General features: G+C 33.2%; 1 protein-coding gene across 3 annotated transcripts in view; it reads right to left on the bottom strand.

Moving 5' to 3' along the window:
- The window catches only part of gprs (speckle type BTB/POZ protein), a 50956-nt gene extending 42447 nt beyond the window's left edge, over window positions 1–8509 (bottom strand). Inside the window, exon 1 of one of the 3 annotated variants that reach the window (XM_068379502.1) lies at window positions 7535–8509. In XM_068379502.1, the coding sequence (XP_068235603.1) occupies window positions 7535–7596 (62 nt within the window). In that variant the 5' untranslated portion in view covers window positions 7597–8509. The remainder of the gene's footprint in view (window positions 1–7534) is intronic. The other 2 variants (XM_068379496.1, XM_068379508.1) reach the window with 2 other exon arrangements.
- Between the last annotated feature and the right edge of the window lie 11491 nt (window positions 8510–20000).

Genomic DNA, 20000 nt, shown 5'->3' on the forward strand with positions numbered 1-20000 from the left:
AACTATGAAAAATGGTTCTTAAGGAGAAAGGGAGAAGAAAGAATACTAACTATAAATATCCTGCTAAAGTAAATGGACCTTGGAGAGAGAGAGAGAGAGAGAGAGAGAGAGAGAGAGAGAGAGAGAGAGAGAGAGAGAGAGAGAAATATAGCTATTATAAAGGGGATCGATATATATATATATATATATATATATATATATATATATATATATATATATATATCTATATCTATAAATAAAAATAAAAAGATATACATTAACACACAAACTATATATTTACAATATATATATATATATATATATATATATATATATATATATATATATAAACATATAGATATATATACATGTAATATATATATATATATATATATATATATATATATATATATATATATATATATATAAACATATAAATATATATAAATATGTATTATACATATAAATATATATAAATATATGTATTATATATATACACACATACATATATATATATATATATATATATATATATATATATATATATATATATATATGTAACTGACCAAACCGAGCTTCATTTATAAATGCAAACTTTAAGATTCTATGAAATAAAAAAAAACAATCCATTTTGAACTGGAGAAATCATTTTTCACAAGACTTCATAGAATTTCATGACAAATCTCATAAGCCTTCTCCCCCTTTTCAAACAAAGCTTATGATTCTTTTCGCCTTTTTTTTTCCAATGGGATTGACATTGTTTCTTCGGGTTTATCATCTCTTGGCCAATGCAGACAAAATTGTGAGGGCTAGAAATTATCATTTGTGATTTCTGAGCTGCGTTGTTATAAGGAAAAGATTGAATTGAATGAGTCGTTTTATAGTTTATTTATGACATATTTGTTTTTTGATGTTGTTAATAGTTTATATATGACATGTCTGTTTTGACGTTGTTACTTTTTTTTAGAATGATTTATTGTTAATTTGTTCTCTTCATTTATTTATTTCCTTATTTCCTTTCCTCACTGGGCTATTTTTCCATGTTGGAGCCCCTGGGATTATAGCATCTTGCTTTTCCAACTAGGGTTGTAGCTTGGATAGTAATGATAATAATAATAGTAATAATAATAATAATAATAATAATAATAATAATAATAATAAAATTTAGGTCTTAAGCCAAGCACTTGGTCATCAAAGGTCATTCAGCGATATATGATGAAAATTAATCAATCATACCCGTAAACTCACAATATTTGGGTTCATTTTAACCTATAAAATCAAGAACACACCTTTCATATAATAACATCTCAACACAAAATAAGAAGGGATTAAAAGTATTGAAAAAGTAAATTAATAAAATAATCAAAGCTCGTGATATAAACCAATAATCTTGTATAATTTTCTTTTCAAGTTCAGGATATTACAATTTTCTCCCAGTATATCTCTCAAAGGTTTGTTCTGAAGTAAATATGCCCTCCTCTGAAGACTAAACGCAGGACAATCGCCTATTATTATTATTATTATTATTATTATTATTATTATTATTATTATTATTATTATTATTACTTGCTAAACTGCATCCCTAGTTGGAAAAGCAGGATGTTATAAGCCCAGGGGCTCCAACAGGGAAAACAGCCCAGTGAGGAAAGGAAACAAAAAAAAAATATCTTAAAGGACAGTAACATCATTAAAATAAATATCTCCTATATAAACTGTAAAAACTTTAATAAAACATGAGGAAGAAAAATAAGGTAGAATAGTGTGCCCGAGTGTACCCTCAAGCAAGAGAATTCTAACCCGAGATAGTGGAAGACCATGGTACAGAGGTTATGGCACTACGAAAGACTAGAAAACAATGGCTTGATTTCGGAGTGTTCTTCTCCTAAAAGAGCTGCTTACCATACTTAAAGAGTCTCTTCTACCCTTATCAAGAGTAAAGTAGCCACTGAACAATTACAGTGCAGTACTTAACCCCTTGAGAGAAGAAAAACTGTATGGTAATCTCAGTGTTGTCGGGAGTATGAGGACAGAAGAGAATATGTAAAGAATAGGCCATACTATTCGGTGTATGTGTAGGAAAAGGGAAAAGGAACCGTGACCCGAGAGAAAGATCCAATGTTGTACTCTCTGGCCAGTCAAAGGACCCCATTACTCTCTAGCAGTAGTATCTGAACGGGTGGCTGGTGCCCTGGTCACCCTACTACCAACAATGTCTATTTAATGTCTATCGTCACTTTGTGGCGGGATGTTGCAAGAACAACCCCCATACCCTTGATCGAACTAACAGACAAAAGTCCCACAACACAAACTTTCCTTTTACGTTATCTTAGAGCTGGACTCTTGCACGGGAAGGATATTGAAGACCAAACACGACCTTAAAACTATGTTTCATTACAACCATAACCATCACTTAATACTAAAATCAAGCATTCAGATATTGGCTATTAATCCTTAATACTACAATTCCTAAAACTAAAACTAATCACTTATCAAAAGAATAACCGTACTTAAAACTATAGTAAATTTCTTTTAGCGATGCAGATTTGCACCGACTCGCAGCGGTGCCCTTTTAGCTCGGAAAAGTTTCCTGATCGCTGATTGGTTGGACGAGATAATTCTAACCAATCAGCGATCAGGAACATTTTCAGAGCTAAAAGGGCACCGGTGCGAGTCGGTGCAAATCTGCCTCGATAAAAGAAATGGACTATAGTCATCAACTTAATACTAACATACAGACAAAAATAACCGTAATGTAGAACAAAAGATAACATATATAACCGTGCGTGCGCATACACAAACTTTCAGAAAAATAAAATACATTTAAATATTTGTTTATGTGTGGACCCCTTTTTTCCACACAAGGGCCAACAGTCCTTTCATCCCATGGCGATATGTATACCTTTTCACCAAGTTAAGGTATCCTCATTGAGAAAAAGAAATACAAACACACAAACACACATACATACATACATACTTACATACGTATGTATGTATGTATGCATGTATGTATACACATCACCTATAAAGAGCAAGTGTTTGGAAATATATATATATACATATATATATATATATATATATATATATATATATACTATCATATCATATGATGATGGCTCGCGGGTCTGGGCACCAAAAATATGTTATACTATGGTCCCGAGTCTGGGAACCAAGCATATAATATTATATATATCACGGCTGGCAGGCCATAGAACCTCTCAAGTTCCAAACTCACCTGTTTGATTTTACATTAAATCTGTTACACTTAAAAAATATTAAGACCCTAGCTCTGAGAAAACTATATAACTCCCAGACAGCAATATACAAAACACTGAATATCCAAACAGCAAGGGTAATTATTCTTGAGAATTATTTACAACCACTTCTTACTACAATTCTCTAGCAGGGGTACGGGCGAATACTAATTTAAACACTGGTGATTGGAATACTACACTCTTTACAAAAATAAATATATTCCATAAAAATTGCAACACTTTGAAGGAATTTACATAACAAAATAATCACTCGAAATATTAACCCTTTTACCCCCAGGCTATTTGGAACTTTCCAGCCCTTAACCCCCAGGGGTTATTTTTTTTTCAAGCACATTTTGCAGTATATTTTTTTAAAATTGCTCTAACAGCCTTAATTTTCATCATAGAGAGGTCAGGTTGGTCTCATTCTCTTGGAAAATGCCCGAAGTTTCTCAAAAAATTATAAAAATTATGAAAAAATGTAAATAGCAGTTTTTTGCAAGGACGTACCGGTACGTCCATGGGGGTAAAGGGATGAGTTTTGTGAAACGTACCAGTACGTCCTTTTGGGGGTAAATGGGTTAAGTCTAAAAGAACTTAGATTTAAGACAAAAATATTATGATCTGAAAATTATATAATAACTTGACTTGAAATATTATATCTGGAAAAACCTTAGACTAAGACAAGAGAAATGATACATAAGAAAATTATACATCCACTTGTTTCACTTGAAATCAAATTATACACATTATTTGATTTGTCTTAACACTCATTGAATATAGTTAACCAGATAACGATACAAATATTTTTCATTTTACTACAGGGTCAGTTACAAAAGCTCTGAGAGATTTTTCATAAATACTCACTGTTTACAAAAACCCGTCACACAAAAACTTTGAAATTTCACTAAGCACTTTTAAAACAATACACTGGGCTGAGAGAGATAGAGAGAGGGGGAGATGGCTATGACTTAATGCTGGAAATCTCTGTCTGATATATGCACCCCTGAGGTCGCATTTACATGAAACTTAGCTACTTCCAGAATGTTCCAGGTCCGAGATCTGGTAGCTTGGGGCGTTGGCCTAAGGGCATCAGAATTATCAACTAGATAAAAATGTCAAAAGACGAATTCTGGGTTTCAGGCAACTCTCGGACGCACAGTGAGACGACTCTCTGTCAACTAGCTCCGCCCACCCTTTGGCCTCAAAATAAAAAAAGATAAGTTCTAACGCTGGGATTTTTGGGAATCATCCAAGGCACATGGCATAATATATAAATTACGTATTTTCTCACAAACATGACGCAATACCTAATAAAAATCTAAAAGAACATTAAATAAGCCCCATTATCTTGCACGGATCACATAACACTCTCAAACAGGTTATGTGAGACTTTGTAAATAAATACGTGAAATAAAAAGTTAATTCTTAAAAATAGCGTAAATTTACATAAACTGACTTGAATGTAAAATACAATTAAATTAACGATGAAAGTAATTTACATAATAAACTTATACCTACACAAGTGGAATTCATCTTAAGAGCTGGCTATTCACCTCTTCCGTCCATATATATATATATATATATATATATATATATATATATATATATATATATATATATATATATATATATATATATATATATATTCAGTCACGCAGGGGGCTGCGTATGCGTGAGTGCATAGCTATCTGAATAATTACTTGTCATCTTTCACGGGTCGCGTACATTTGTGTGTGTAAACATACATACATATATATATATATATATATATATATATATATGCATATTTATATACATATATATACATATATACAGTATATATTCAAATATACATCTATACTAATAAATCTGGTGAGTCTGTGTGTGTTCGTCTGCTTGTTCGCTATAGAGAAATTGTACAAGGAACTTACGGAATATTTAATGATCGAATCTTATGTAATATTTCTCGAGAAAGCTAATGCTGCTATTTCTATTTTGATTAAGATCCACCTTGAAGGTCTACGAGCCCTATGATTACAGAAACTTTAAAACTGTGTTCCATGCAATCGGGTGAAAACGGGCAGGCTAGCACCGTAGGCTTCAACTTTCTCAAAGTAATTATTTAACAATTGGGAAATCTAACGTCGTTATTCTTATTTTGATCAAGTACCACCTTGATTACAAACCCTCTAAAACTGCATTCAACAATAATGAACCAATTACAATGAATTTGGACATAGAGATTGTATGAACATAGGAGATTATTTGGGGCTATATCAATTTGGAAATTTATCCTAAAAAAGGGGATCCTTGGGTGTTGCCCTCACACACCCAGCATACACTAATTTTCTTTTCTATGTGATAGAATGAATAAAAACTTACAGGAGATTTAATGATTGCATCTTATGTATTTTCTATATTGTTTTCGTTTTTCTACAAAATGATTCCGCCCAAAAATAGATTCTCATTCGGTAAATCTGATAAAGCAAATTCGGTGGGAAGATGAAGAGACTTCAACTTTTAAAAAATAATTATTTAACAATCGAGATATCTAACGTCCCTACTTTTACTTTGATCAAGAACCACCTTGGGGTGTCTACGGGCCACGTAACTACAATCTTCCTAAAACTACATTCAATAATAATGAACCAATTGCAATGAATTTAAACATGGAGATTGTAAGAACATAAGAGATTATTTGGGGCTACATTAATTTGGATATTTATCCTAAAAAGGGTGGTCCTTAGGTGTTGGCCCCCACCCCACACACAGCCTACACTGATTTACTTTTCCATGTGATAGAATGTAAGAAAACTTACAAAATATTTAATGATTGAGTCTAATGTATTTTTTACATCTTTTCCACTTTTCTACAAAATGATGCCACCCATAAAGAGATTTTACAGAATATTTAATGGTTAAGTCTTGCGTAATTTTTATATTTTCTTTTTCAGTTTTCTACAAAATGAATCCACCCAAAAAGAGATTCTACATAATATTTTATGGTTGAGTCTTGTGTCATTTTTATATTTTTTTCACTTTTCTACAAAATGATGCCACCCAAAAATAGATTTACATTCGGTAAATCCGATAAAGGAAATTCTTTGAAAAGATGAAGACACTTCAACTTTTTAAGAATAACTATTTAACAATCGAGAAATCTATTTTTAATTTGATCAAGAACCACCTTGGGGGGTCTATGGGCCCCCTAATTACAAATCCCCTAAAACTGCATTCAATAATAATGAAATAATTGCAATGAATTTTGACATAGTGATAGTCTGAACTTACGAGATTATTTGGGGCTATATTAATTTGAAAATTTATTCTGAAAAAAAGGGGTCCTTCTGTGTTGCCTCCCCCACAAACAGTGTACACTGATTTTCTTTTCCCTGTGATATAATCTACAATAAATTACAAACTATTTAATGATTGAGATTTGCGTATTTCTTCAGTTTTCTACAAAATGATGCCCCCAAAAAGAGATTCTACAGAATATTTAATGGTTGTCTTGTGTTTTTTTTTTAATAAAATGATGCCACCTATGTATACACACACATACATATATATATATATATATATATATATATATATATATATATATATATATATATATACATATATATATATATATATATATATATATATACATATATATATATATATATATATGTATATATATATATGTATATATATATATATATATATATATATATATATATATATGTACATAAATATAATGGCTGTTCATCATAAAACTGGTAAACATTGGTACTGGTCCTTCAGTATATATAATTATAGTGTGTATATATATATATATATATATATATATATATATATATATATACAGTAAATATCTACATAAACACACACACACACACACGCACACACACACACACATATATATATATATATATATATATATATATATATATATATATATATTATACACATACCATATAGGTATGCATATATACGTGCATTTATATACGCATACATATTATATACATACATACATATATATATATATATATATATATATATATATATATTCACTTATCTATTCATACATGCCGGATTCAATTTGCTTGTTATACGGCAATGGTAACCATTTATGATGGATTAATGAGACGATAATTCTACAAACTAAGTTATATTGCTTCATTTTTTTCCAATAAATCCCTTTGGTGTTGTACTTGGATATGTTGATTATCGAAAGGAGATACGGATTTCAATGAAAAAATACACTGAAAAGAGAGGTGGGTGTTCATAACAAACAATATTGAGTAACTCATTATCCCCATCCTAATTAAAGGACTCACCTTCTGGCGTCGGGAGGCATCACTTCGGGCGTGATGACGTCTGGTGTCGTTCCGTCAAACATGGGGATGAGCTTCTACAGAAGGGCGTCTTCCTCCCTCTGACTGTTACGGGCGTCCTGTTTTCTCCTCTTCAACTTCTGGTCCCGAGGAATGATACCATAGGACTGGCTGGTGACGAGCTGCTTGGAAAGAAACTGGGACAGGACTTCTTCGTATTAGGAAACCATGAACTGTGATCGACCAGTGTTTGTTTCATCGCCTGTACTGGACTGTCTAAGGTCTTCGATACTCAGGCATTGGTGGGTTCCATTTTAATGGTGCTGCATTTTGTTCTCTAGAACCGTTCTAGCTTCTGATCACGCAACACTATGGGTTAACTAACAATCACATGAAAAGCAAACTCTTAAGCTACACTACCAAGTCCTGCAAAATAAGCACTTTAACCCAGATGGGCTGTTGTTGAAGATGAAAGCCCATATGGGTCACATATAACACAAATTGATCCTAAGTTTATAAGGCCTAAGCATCTGTGTCACTGGGGAGGTGGCAATGGTAGCCTTCATAATGGCCGTCCGGCAGAGTGGTACAGCCCAACGGCACCTCTCACGGTGCTAAAAGGCACAGGAAACAGAAAAACGTCTGGAGTGCCCTTCGTGGACAAGTGCTGCTTGAGGAGGACGATGAGGGCCGCCTACCATCCACTACCCTATCGACAGCGCTTCTCTCCCAACATAACATCTTCCACCCACTATGAAGTCTCACGCCACCGAATCCCTGGACCGTAGGACCAGTGGCCAATGTTTACCCGTGCTCTAATGAACGCCATGCTAGGTGGAGACTAGCCAATAGGAGTGGCTTAACGTAAGCTCTTTGAATAGCTGAACGACGAGATAATCTTCGGATTCTGGAAGAAAGAGATGGCTTCGAGGCGAATAATATCTCACGTTGCCTTCATTTCTACGAGAGCGAACGCACACGTATTGATCGAAGCAACAGGCTAGTGTTGAGTGTGCGAGTCGGTGTGCCTTCTCCCCCTGGCTTCTCCTCCTCCAGGAGACTGGAATGGCGCACACTCCATCTCTTTCCTCCGGTTTTCTCTCTACCGATTCTTTTGGACGCAAAATACCATTGTCGAGTATTGAGTTAAGGGAAATAGGCGATCTGTGAGAGAGGGAGAGATCAATCTTAATCTTGAAAAACATTTAGCTAAACTTTTCCACTCAAGGTAGGTTACATCTCTTGGCACATATAAACCAATCCCGATAAAGTGTTAAAGTTTTAATATCTTTCCTTCTACTTAGCGACAATTCAGTTATCGGTATTGAAGAAGCCTGTTGCATTAGAGAAGGAAAGTGAAATAGTAGAAAGAAGAACAGATTTATCTTCTGAAGAAGAATGTTCTCATTCAATTTTTCCTATCCAACGCCTTTAAAACGTCTCGAACAACTTCAAAGAGGTTCCAGTGTCAGGTTTTCAGACCAAATGATTATGAATTAAATTAAAAACATATCAAAAATAAGAAATGGATGAATAATCATAGACTGTAATGAAATGTCAATACATATAACATTTTAAGTTTTTGTACGACAAAAAACAATTTATTGCGCATATACTTGAATGAAAAATAACCCTACTTATGCCTAACCTGATAAAAGAAGCATTCTCTGAGCTATGTCAAACTTTTTCTAAGTACAGTAATGGCAACCTCTCCATAGCAGTAATGTCTCTCGAAGGTTCTTAATTAGAAAAAAAAAATCAGCATAGAAAATTATTGTAAAAATAACTTACTTAAGGTTATTATTATTATTATTATTATTATTATTATTATTACTATCCAAGCTACAACCCTAGTTGGAAAAGCCAGATGCTATAAGCCCAGGGGCCCCAATAGGGAAAAATAGCCCAGTGAGGAAAGGAAATAAGGAAATATACTGGCAAGTTCTCCATAGCAGTAATGTCTCTCGGAGGTTCTTGATTAGAAAAAAAAATCAGCATAGAAAATTATTGTAAAAATAACTTACTTAAGGTTATTATTATTATTATTATTACTATCCAAGCTACAACCCTAGTTGGAAAAGCAAGATGCTATAAGCCCAGGGGCCCCAATAGGGAAAAAATAGCCCAGTGAGGAAAGGAAATAAGGAAATATACTGGCAAGCTCTCCATAGCAGTAATGTCTCTCGGAGGTTCTTGATTAAAAAAAAATCAGCATAGAAAATTATTGTAAAAATAACTTACTTAAGGTTATTATTATTATTATTATTACTATCCAAGCTACAACCCTAGTTGGAAAAGCAAGATGCTATAAGCCCAGGGGCCCCAATAGGGAAAAATAGCCCAGTGAGGAAAGGATATAAGGAAATATACTGGCAAGCTCTCCATAGCAGTAATGTCTCTCGGAGGTTCTTGATTAGAAAAAAAAAATCAGCATAGAAAATTATTGTAAAAATAACTCAAGGTTATACTGGAACTTTCTTTCAAGTTGCATCGAATATTTCCAATATACTGGTTGATTGTTTCAACACACCCAGCATACGTCACTTCATGATATAGTCTCCAGACTGCAATGGAGTTCGCAAATTCCATTATCGTAGATATTATACAGGAAAATCAAGTGAAATTTGATCAACGATTTCTCAAAGTTACTTCCTATTATCACCATGTCTTGTCTCTTTCTGTTACTATTGTAAGATCGTGTGACACACGGTTGGTACATGAACTGAGTTAATTTATTATAGAACACTCTCCTTTATATACAAAAGCTCAAAGCAACAAGAAATTTCATGTTTGAAAAACAGACACTGTTACATAGGAGAAACGCAGACATGTTTATTCTGGTTCTTTTTAGTGCGAGGGAAGAGCGAAGATACAAGCATAATATATACAAAATGAATTATGTACGATCGTGTGACACACGGTTGGTACGCTATGATACTGATTGCATTGCTGTCAGCCAAGTACAAGGTATCAATAATTCAAACCACTATATCACGGTATGCCAGGTTACTGAGAAAATCTGTGAATTTGGAATAGAATAAAAAATTGGGCCTTGAACTCCAAGCAAGAGATAGATCTGCTTCTTGACAGAAAATAGCTTATAGTTAAAGTTTTTATAGTTTATATAGGAGATATTTATTTTAATATTATTCTTAAAATATCTATTTTTTCCTCGTTTCCTTTCTTCACTGAGCTATTTTCCCTGTTGGAGCCCCTGGGCTTATAGCATTCAGCTTTTCCAACTAGGGTTGTAGCTTAGCAATTAATAATAATAATAATAATAATAATAATAATAATAATAATAATAATAATAATAATAATTATTATTATTATTATAATGATAATAAACATGAATTTAACAATTCGTCAGTTGCTGCAAAATATTCCAACTAATACTTATATTTGTTACCTTTTCCAGTAACATTTTAAACGAGATTTTCCATAATCTAGTTACATGAGCTTATATTTACATTCAACTTATCATCTCTTACGCTATGGAATTGTTTCTTTATTGAAAATAATCTTAAAATTAAATCAATTTTGTTTTGCGACCATGATAAAAATCTCAGGGATTCCTTATATTGGCTTATTCAACTGACTATAGTCAATTTCTTTTAGCGATGCAAAATTTGCACCGACTCGCAGCGGTGCCCTTTTAGCTCGGAAAAGTTTCCTGATCGCTGATTGGTTAGAATTATCTCAGCCAACCAATCAGCGATCAGGGAACTTTTCCGAGCTAAAAGGGCACCGCTGCGAGTCGGTGCAAATCTGCATCGCTAAAAGAAATAGACTATAGTGATAATAAGGGACTGAAAATTCTGTAAGTGAATAATTTTCTGGAAAAAAATAATGAGATGTATTAATGATCTGCTTTCATTTTCTGTCTTCAAAACACAGAAATAAACAACTGTGTAGAAACTACATTACCCTTATTAAGTGACAGATGGGAATTATTTGACCTTTACTTGAACTGAAAAATGCAGATATAAAAGTAAGCGTGGGCGGTCATGAATTTCCTACTCTCTCTCTCTCTCTCTCTCTCTCTCTCTCTCTCTCTCTCTCTCTCTCTCTCTCTCTCTCTCTCTCTCTCTTCTCTATACCTATATCAAGATGCATATTTCCTTCTATCAAAATCATTCACAAAACATCCCTTGCCTTCAATACCTCTTTTGTTAGAAGAAACTTCGTAACAAAATGCTTGCATTAAAGATTCTATCTAGTTTCTCTTCTTTTTGTTTTGTTGAAGTTTTTATTGTTTATATAGGAAATATTTATTTTAATGTTGTTACTATTCTTAAGATATTTTCATTTTCCTTGTTCCCTTTCCTCACTGGGCTATTTTCCCTGTTGGGACCCCTGGGCTTATAGCATCCTGCTTTTCCAACTAGGGTTGTAGCTCAGCATTTAATGATAATAATAATATAGGGTTATTTGATGCTGGGAATTATAAATTTGGATAAATGATCCTCAAAATGAACTTTTGAGAAGGAGTTAAAGTAAGAGAAAAGTTAAAAGATCAATTAGAATGGAGAAAATGTCATCGCACTTTAAAGGTCGCTCGTGAATGGCCCGAGTAAGCAGGACAATGCCCTAGAGACTGACCCTATATTATATGATCAGTGACCAAGCACCCTCTCCACCAAAGCTAGGACCAGGGAGGGCTAGGCAATGTCTGCTGATGAGTCAACAGATAGACCTATAGGCTACTCCAAACCCCTCAACCTTAGCTCACAAGGATGGTAAGGTTGAAGACACTAAAGGCACTAACGAGTCTGAGCTGGACTCGAACCACCGTCTGGCAAATACCAGGCAGAGACGTTATTTATTAGGCCCCAATAACCCAATTAAGAGAAAAGGCTTAAAGGTAATCACTTGAAAAAGAAGATAATAGGTAGAAGTGGAAATATGTCAACAGATACAAATGTTGTTTATCTGTTTCTTATAGATAATTTCAACGGGAAGATATGAAGAGCAATAAATTTTGCTTGAGTAATGCAATAAAAACATAGATGAAGAGGACAATGAAGTTTTAAGGTAGGAATTTGGAATAAATGTAGTAGGTTGGCCAGGCCACCAGCCACCCAGTGAGATACTACCGCTAGAGAGTTATGGGGTCCTTTGACTCATAGCCAGGCAGTATTACATTGGATCCTTCTCTCTGGTTTCGGTTTATTTTCCCTTTGCCTACACATACACTGAATAGTCTGGCCTATTCCTTACAAATTCTTCTCTGTTCTCAAGCACCTGACAACACTAAGATTACCAAACAATTCTTCTTCACCCATGGGATAAACTACTGCACTATAATTGTTCAGTGGCTACTTTTCTCTTGGTAAGGGTAGAAGACTCCTTAGCTGTGGTAAGCGGCTCTTCTAGGAGAAGGACACTCCAAAATCAAAACATTGTTCTCTTGTCTTAGATAGTGCCATAACCTCTGTACCATGGTCTTCCACTATTTTGGGTTAGAGTTCTCTTGCACTCGGACACACTATTCTATCTAATTTCTCTTCCTCTTGTTTTGTTTTTATAGTTTATATAGGAAATATTTGTTTTAATGTTATTTTTAAAATATATTTTTCCTTGTTTTCTTTCCTCACTGGGGTATTTTCCCTGCTGGGGCTCCTGTGCTTATAGTATCATGATTTTACAACTAGGGTTATAGCTTGGCAAGTAATAATAATAATAATAATAATAATAATAATAATAATAATAATAATAATAATAATAATAATAATATGTCTCTTTTCAATGTTTATATATGGCAGGTCTATTTTAACGTTGTTACTGATCTTAAAATATCTTATATCAATCATACATTACTTTTTATGTAGTTTATTAATTTCCTTTTCTCACTGCCCTATTTTTCCCTGTTGGAGCCCTAGAGCTTATAGTATCCTGTTTTTCCACCTAGCAATAATAGTGATAACGTGCGCATAGAGCCTTATTTTAGAAATCAAACCCCTGTATCATCTAGATAGATTGTTCGCTGATGACGAATTTGACATGAAAACTAAACATTTTCAAAAGCTTGGAATGGCACATTTTGCCATTTTGTAGCCGGTTTAGTAGAAATGCTATTTTGATAGAATCTATCCTGTTCGTAATACTAGGCAAGCAGTTAATTCTAATAGCCAGGCCTTCTCCATCCTGAGGCTCAATACTATGTAGTACTCCAGAAGTTTTATTCCAGCTGTGACCAAGTTGTGGAATGATCTTCCTAATCGGGTAGTTGAATCAGTAGAACTTCAAAAGTTCAAAGTTGGAGCAAATGCTTTTTTGTTGACCAGGCGGACGTGAGTCTTTTTATAGTTTATATATGACATATTTGTTTTTGACGTTGTTAATAGTTTATATATGACATGTCTGTTTTGACATTGTTGCCTTTTTTAGAATGATTTATTGTTAATTTGTTCTCTTCATTTATCTATTTCCTTTCCTCACTGGGCTATTTTTCCCTATTGGGGCCCTTGGGCTTATAGCATCTTGCTTTTCCAACTAGGGTTGTAGCTTGGATAATAATAATAATAATAATAATAATAATAATAATAATAATAATAATAATTGATTAAACTATTGTTAATTAAACGAAATGAAAGTGACAAGAAAATAATCTCCTGTCACTTTTGACATGAAAAGTTAGCCTTAAATCCACCAAACGCTGTTTCTCTGACGTAAATACAACGTGCTCGGAGGTGACTCAGGGAAGCTGTTGGCCAGAAGAGTTGCATAATTCGTCTGGCCAACACGTGGTGGTGTGGTTTGCCTACTTTACAGCCAGATGCCCCCAGTCATAATCATAATGCTTTCGTCTCAATAAATCTCTAGGCGGGTAACATCTAGTTTACGTTATACTGTATCATCATCATGCAGAGATTGGTATCATCGTGCCTGTCGGGTTGCAGATGACGATTGCAACAATTCCGAGGGCAATTCCTCATCTGGAGGAGGCGGTGTTTCATTAGGGGTCGGAGTTCAGGATGACTTTGACGGCATGACTCATCTTCCTTGAGAACACCGAGAGCAATTATTTTTGCCTCAAACATCCCAGACCATTAAAATTTCCTCAATTTATTTTTTATCTTGTGAGATTTCAATGTACGAAATATAATTCTATAATTTTCAGTAGAACTTATAAACGAATAATTCCTGTAATCTACGAACGTTCTGGTCACTGATCAACGACTCTTTTTATTCCTTTAATTCTCCATATAGAGTTTTGTGTTTCTCTTTCTCGTTGTTCTCACGTTATAAAAGATAGAAAATGGCAACAACTCACAATGACTATGTTAACTGGCAGCATTCCAAAACACCAAAGCCCTTAGTTACTTTGCCGGCACTTTAAATATTACTTCACAAATGTGGTGAAATCATAATATCGTATCAGCTGTGATGTAATTGAAGAAAACTGACGAGAGCAAATCTTATGTCACGTCCTGTTTAAGCAACTAGGAAAATGTGCAATAGTGTCAGTCACACAGAATAATAATTTTACTCTTTTTCTAATAAATCATTTTACAAATCTTTGATTAAATCTAGTTTATGGAGCAAGTGATATATAAGTGTTGTTAGCCTATATTCTTAAATGTTTATTTTTAGTTTGTAATTTTTCACTCGCATATCTAAAAGTAAAGCTGGGGAAACTTTTCAGGAAGAAATTGTTCTCTTATTTTATTCATTTATTCTTGTTCAAAAATATCTTCTATAATGACCTGCAGAATTGTACAAAATATTTGTCACACATCTTTATCACAAACTGGTTTTCTTTCTAAAATTTTGAATAATTCTATGTATTGTTGATTTTCACTTTATGCAAAACTATAAAAATTATGGTAATTTGGCGTTTATAACTTATTTCATCATAACGTATTTTCCATGTTTTTCAAACAAGCCAAATGGCCTAATAATTTTTGTAAAGAGAATGTTCTACGGAACAAAAATCGAAATAAGAGAATTAATGTCTTTTAAAACCCCCTTTTGAGGAGTCTGTGAATTCGGTTTTGTGCACTCTTCGTCTCATTTAATCACAAAACTCCTCCGAATGAACACTCGAGGTAATCTAATCCTCTAGCACGAACTTAACAAATTGCTAGTCCCATGCCGACGTAATTGCATAGAAGTTGTATCAGGTATTTAATGTAAAGTATGTATAGCAATGCTATAAGTTCAATACTTCTTACCTGTATGTAAAGAGCTAACTGAATTGCGGTAACAGAGATTGATATCGAGATCAGGAATAAGGATTTTAATATACATCAAGTTGCTACCCCACGAATCAAGATCGGAGCCAGCAGGTGAAGACCAGAAAGGAGAACAATGCTCGAAACAATATAGAATGAAAGAATTAAAACCTTTCGTAAGGGTAAACTGATTACCGAGATTCCTAAAAGACTTACTTAATAAACCTTTTTTTTCTTACAACTGATGGAGAAAAAGACCGAATGTAATTCTTAAAAGTATATTTGCAATCAAGAATGGCATCGAGATTTTTAAATGCGTTGTATATAGTTAAAGAGTCATAGTCAATGTAAAGGTCTGGATGTTGAGGAGCCATTGTTTTCGACCTATCTACAATGAAAGCTTATATTCCCAGTAAGATTTATTGTAATTTTTAATTGCATAAATACATTCAGTGTGTTTTTACGGTCGGAAAAGACGCTAATATGATTTACAATGCAATGACAATCATACAGAGTAATAAACAAATGGGAAGTGATGGAGGGAAAATGTAAATACTTCTATCGTTGTTTTTTTTTTTTTTTTTTTTTTTTTTTTTTTTTTTTTTCGCTTTTTTTTTATCATTGTTTTCTGTTATTTGGCTTTAATGAAAATACTATAATGAACTGCAACTGCTTAACCTTCATGTGTCTGCAAATTGAGTATCCTAGTGTAGAGATAATGTTATATTGATTAATCAGAAAAAAAATAATATTTCAAATTCTCAATACAGATTCATAATATTTTTCATCTATAAAGTGCAATAGCTGATATAAATTGTAATGAAATGCGTATATTTGGGAAGAAAGTTTGTTGTAGTTTGCATGGGGCAGAAATTGATCTTTATATCTTTTTGTCAAATATTTTCTCAACTCCAGAGTTAAAGAAAAATTGCTTCCAACAATTTGTTTTTCCTTTTGTTTTCCTATTCTGCTTTTCAACAAAATGAAATCAACAAAATATTCTAATCTCAAAATGCTACCAAAATCAGTATCCTAAACCAAAAAACATTTTCACACAGCCGACCAAAGGTCTGCATTGCTATGTATTTAGATCTTGGCATTAGTAAGAGCAAGCAAGGCCTTCAAGATCGAAATTGCCAAGATTCTTGGAAATGATGTGTCCTATGCAAGTGGCATTTTTAGATTTATTTCAGAAGCAGGTCTTCTGAATACTATTTAACTTTTATGACATTCAACTTTTATGATTTTAATTGAATACTCTTTTATTTTTTATTTTATTTTATTTTTTTATTTTTGAATATTTAAATTAAATGTTACCGGCGTCAATGACCTTAGATGTCAGGATGCCTGAAAACTTTAAATCAATCAATCAATCGAAAATGCTTTAGCCTCCTCCCGGAAAACAAAACCAAGCCAATATATCTTCACAACAACAGTATCCATTAGCAACATGCGCTTATCATTATTGAAAGTGAAAGACAATTACTAGTGAACTTGCAGCTTTCTTTTTTTCTTCCGTCGGAAGCAAGGATAGTCAGTGCATGAAGAAGAACGTCTGGGAGTATGGCTGCACTAGTTATCCTAGATATGCGTCAGTGCAAGTATTTGTTTGTGTAGAGAATGAAGGCACAGACGTCTGCTTCGGTTTCATTGTTTTATATCTCTTTTGGGCTATGAACATTATTTTTTTTTATATGGAATTCAATTTAAAACTGTAAACACTCATATATATAATCGAATATTTGTTTATTTTACAAGGCATTGGGGAACGTTGTGTTATAAGAGGTCAGACGTACATATAAACAGTGAATGTTCTGTTTGTGTAGAGAATGAAGGCACAGACGTCTGCTTCGGTTTCATTGTTTTATATCTTTTGGGCTATGAACATTATTTTTTTTATATGGAATTCAATTTAAAACTGTAAACACTCATATATATAACCGAATATTTGTTTATTTTACAAGGCATCGGGGAACGTTTTGTTATAAGAGGTCAGACGTACATATAAACAGTGAATGTTCTGGTTACTTTCTGTGACATTAGAAAGTGCTGAACACATTGTATTGCTCGTACATAGAATCTGAGTGATGTTTGTGGACTTATTCGGAGTTTTCATTATGTAAAAGCGTACGAAAAAAAACAAAAACAAAAAACAAAAAAACTGTAGCATTGGTACAGATTATCCACATCGTCATGCATTTGTATAATGGAGGGATTTGACCTAGAACATGTAGGGAACATGTATGATAAAGCAATGTCTATGTTATTACTAGAAGTCTGGAGATATTACATGTTCGAGCAGAGCTTTTATACGACGCTGTAGTTATAGTCCATTTCTTTTAGCGATGCATATTTGCACCGACTCGCAGCGGTGCCCTTTTAGCTCGGAAAAGTTTCCGGATCGCTGATTGGTTGGACAAGATAATTCTAACCAATCAGCGATCAGGAAACTTTTCCCAGCTAAAAGGGCACCGCCGCGAGTCGGTGCAAATATGCATCGCTAAAAGAAATGGACTATAGTAGGATATGCACAAACTTATAGAGTTCAACTCATTCCCTATTCGAGATGATAGCCAGCAGTCTCATTGATATAGTAATGAATTTATAACTGTTATTGCTACAGAAAGTATAGATCGCAAAATATATGAAAATAAACTAAAAAGTTAATTCTCAGTCATTGTTTTACTCATTTTTTTTCTGGATTACATTCAATTTGACATAAGAAATTGTGTGAAATTTTCCTTTCTCATTTGTATTCAGTTTGATATAGGCAATTGTGTCATTTTTTTTTTTTTGTGTGTATTGCATTCAATTTGATATAGGAAATTGTATGAATTTTTTCCTTTCTAGATTGCATGTAGTTTGATATAAGCAATTGTTTGAATTTTTTTTCAGTCTGCATTGCATTCAATTTGATATAGGAAATTGTGTGAAATTTTTCTTTTCCGGATTGCATCTAGTTTAATATAAGCAAAGAGGAGATTTTTTCCTGTCTGCAATGTGTTCAATTTGATATAGGAAATTGTGCAAAATTTTTCCTCTCTGGATTACATTTAGTTTGATATGAAATAATAAGAGATTTTTTTTTTTGTCTGCATTGCGTTCAATTTGACATAGGGAATTGTGTGAACTTTTTCCTTTCTGGATTACATCTAGTTTGATATAAGCAAATAGGTGATTTTTTCTGGCTGCATTGCATTCAATTAGATATAGAATATTGTGTGAAATATTTCCTTTCTGGATAACATCTAGTTTGATATAAGCAAATATGCGACATTTTCTGTCTGCGTTGCATAAAATTTGATTTAGGAAATTGTAAGAAATATTTCCTTTTTGGATTGCATTTACTTTGATATACGAAAATAGGTGATTTTTTCCCATATGCATTGCATTCAATTTGATATAGGATATCAGATATCAAGTTTGATCTGAACAAGTAGGTGAATTTTTACGGTCTGTATTGCGTTCAATTTGTTATAGGAAATTGCGTGAAATATTTTCTTTCTGGATTACATCTAGTTTTATATAAGCAATTTGGTGATTTTTTTTCTGTCTGCATTGCGTTCAATTTGATATAGGAAATTGTGTGATTTTTTTTTCCTTTCTGGATTACATCTAATCTTATATAGGCAATTGTGTGAATTTTTTTCTGTCTGCATTGCATTCAATGTGACATAGAAAATTGTGTAAAATTTTGCCTTTCTGGATTGCATCTAGTTTGATATAAGCAAATAGGTAAAACCTTTTTTTCTGCGTTGCGTTCAATTTGACATAGTAAATTGTGTGAAATATTTCCTTTCTTGATTGTATCTACTTTTATATAAGCCAATAGATGATTTCTTCTTTGTCTGCATTGCGTTCAATTTGATTTAGCAAATTGTGAGAAATTTTTCCTTTCTGGAGTGCATGTAGTTTGATATAAGCAATTAGGTGATTTTTTTTTCTGTCTGCATTGCATTTAATTTGATATAAGAAAATGTGTGAAATTTTTCCTTCCTTGATTCCATTCAATTTGATATAATGTTGTAGTGTTTCTTTCCCAATCCCACTTCTTGTAATAAGACCGGGTTAAAGTTGAAAACATACACACACAGACACACACACACATATATATATGCGCAAAAATCACAGGAAAACGTGATGCTCAGATGCAGAAGAACCACAGGGAAAATGAAAATACGAAATATACGATTAAGTCCTGACTAGTTTCGTGATACTTCTTCACGAAACTAGTCAGGACTTAATCGTATATTTCGTATTTTCATTTTCCCTGTGGTTCTTCTGCACACACA

The sequence above is a fragment of the Palaemon carinicauda genome, chromosome 1, assembly GCF_036898095.1.
Source record: "Palaemon carinicauda isolate YSFRI2023 chromosome 1, ASM3689809v2, whole genome shotgun sequence".
Lineage (NCBI taxonomy): Eukaryota > Metazoa > Arthropoda > Malacostraca > Decapoda > Palaemonidae > Palaemon > Palaemon carinicauda.